Source organism: Sceloporus undulatus, unplaced genomic scaffold (assembly GCF_019175285.1).
Source record: "Sceloporus undulatus isolate JIND9_A2432 ecotype Alabama unplaced genomic scaffold, SceUnd_v1.1 scaffold_12607, whole genome shotgun sequence".
Lineage (NCBI taxonomy): Eukaryota > Metazoa > Chordata > Lepidosauria > Squamata > Phrynosomatidae > Sceloporus > Sceloporus undulatus.
Genome location: NW_024815524.1, coordinates 1 through 2,259, shown reverse-complemented (window position 1 = coordinate 2,259; position 2,259 = coordinate 1). Strand labels below are relative to the sequence as shown.

Here is a 2,259-nt window from a genome sequence, read left to right as displayed (position 1 = left end):
ATAGAAGCGTTCTCTCTAGGCATCTCTAGGTCCTCCAGCGCAACTCTATGGTCAGCATCTTCCAGAAGCTTCTAGGCTCCTTCGGGAGGGGGACAAAATGGTGGTGGCCATCGCCAGGGGGGTTGTCGCGCACTAACGTATTTCCTGCGCCCTTTCTCATTCTGCGCAGAGTCGCGGAGTCGACCTACCACCAGCTGCAGAAGATGAAGCTGGACAAGAGCCCCTTCGTGGTGGTGTCCGTTGTCGGCCAGGAGTTGCTGACCGCCGGCCATCATGGTGCCTCGGTGGTGGTCCTGGAGGCGGCACTCAAGATCGGCACCTGCAGCCTCAAGCTGCGCGGCTCTGTCTTCTCTGCCTTGAGCAGCGCTTATTGGTCCCTCGGGAACGCTGAGAAGAGCACCGCTTACATGCAGCAGGACCTTGACGTCGCCAAGACCTTAGGTACCGCTTCCTGTGCGGTTTCGGCGCTAAAATCTATCCCTCGCAGGTGACCAGATGGGCGAGTGCCGCGCCCATGGCAACCTAGGCTCCGCCTTCTTCTCGAAGGGCAATTACCGCAAAGCCTTGACGAACCACCGACACCAATTAATGCTGGCCATGAAGCTGAAGGATAGGGAGGTGAGTGGTTATTGATCGCTATTGGTTATTGATTTTGTCGTTATCAGTTCGTTAGGGGATGCCGGCGGGCGGAGCTGTGTGCCATTGATCTCAATCCCTTTGTCTCACACTTGCAAAGTATCCAAAGGCACACAGCAATGAAGTATTAATCTTGATTATTGATCACTACAGTGGTACCTCGGGTTACAAAATTAATTCGTTCCGCGGCTAATTTCGTAACCCGAAAAACCTTCGTAAGCCGAATTGCCATAGGCGCTAAAAGAAAATAGCTCTCTGCTGTTTTTTTTTTTTTTTAAAATAGCGCCGAGGTTTTTTCGTAACCCGAAGAAACCTTCGTAAGCCGAAACAATAAATCCCTATGGGATTTTTTCGTAACCCGAAAAATTCGTAACCTGGGTAATTCGTATCCCGGGGTACCACTGTATTGGTTATTGATTATGTCATTATTGGTTGGTGATGGGATGTGGGGGGCGGAGTTGTGTGCCATCGATCTTAATCTCTTTGTCCCAAAGTTGCAAAGCATCCAAAGGCACACTAATCTTGATTATTGATCACTATTGATTATTGATTACATCATTATTGGTTTGCGAGGGGATGCCAGTGGACGGATCCATGCACCGCCAATCTCAGTCTCCGCCTCTCTCCGAGTAACTTTGATTATTGATCACTATTGATTATTGATTATTGGGGATGCCAGGGAAACGGACCTGCGTGTCAGCAGCTGACCTCCTTTCTCTGTCCGCTGTCCATTTGTCCATCTGTCCATTGTCTGCAGGCAGCCTCTTCGGCGTTGACCAGCCTGGGCCACATCTACATGGCCATAGGTGACTACCCCAATGCTCTGGCCAGCCACAAGCAGTGCGTCCTGCTGGCCAAACAGGGCAAGGATGACCTCTCTGAGGCCCGGGAGCTGGGCAACATGGGCGCCATCTACATCGCCATGGGCGACTTCGAGAATGCTGTGCGCTGCCACGAGTGCCATCTGGCGCTGGCCAAGGACCAGCGCAACCGGAAAGAGGAGGCCCGCGCATACAGCAACTTGGGCAGCGCCTACCACTACCGGCGCAACTTCGACAAGGCCATGTCCTACCACAACCACGTCCTGGAGCTGGCCAGGGAGCTGGGGGAGAAGGCCATAGAGATGCGTGCCTACGCCGGCCTCGGACACACTGCCCGCTGCATGCACGACCTGGAGAGGGCCAAGCAGTACCACCAGGAGCAGCTCGCCATCGCCGTGGGGCTCCAGGACCGTGCCGCCGAGGGAAGGGCCTCTTCCAACCTCGGTAAGGGCGGGTCTGTCTAGGAATCCCTAGGTTCTCCAGAGCAACTCTATGGTCATGTGATACCTCTCTAGGAATCTCTAGGTCCTCCAGTCCAACTTTATGGTCAGTATCAATCAGAAATTGATGCTGGAGGGCTTACGAATGCCTTGAGTAGCATCTTCTCTAGGAACGTCTGCCACAACTCTATGGTCAGAGTTGCGCCGGAGGAACTACAGATTCCTAGAGAGGCGTCCGAACTACTTTGTTCCCAGGGGATACTCTCTAGACTCTCCAGCACAACTTTGTGGTCAACCCCATAGAGAGGACATGTAATTCACACCCCCGAACGGCATGTAACGGTGCAATTAATTGATCGCTT

The 2,259-nt window shown here is 53.2% G+C and overlaps 1 protein-coding gene across 1 annotated transcript; it reads left to right on the top strand.

Moving 5' to 3' along the window:
* Positions 1-168: 168 nt before the first annotated feature.
* Positions 169-1,901, top strand: TTC28 (tetratricopeptide repeat domain 28; the record flags this gene model as incomplete). Its single annotated transcript, XM_042444514.1, has 3 exons — positions 169-441; positions 488-618; positions 1,394-1,901. Coding segments are annotated over exons 1-3 (877 nt in total), but the record flags the coding sequence as incomplete, so codon positions are not given.
* Positions 1,902-2,259: the final 358 nt, after the last annotated feature.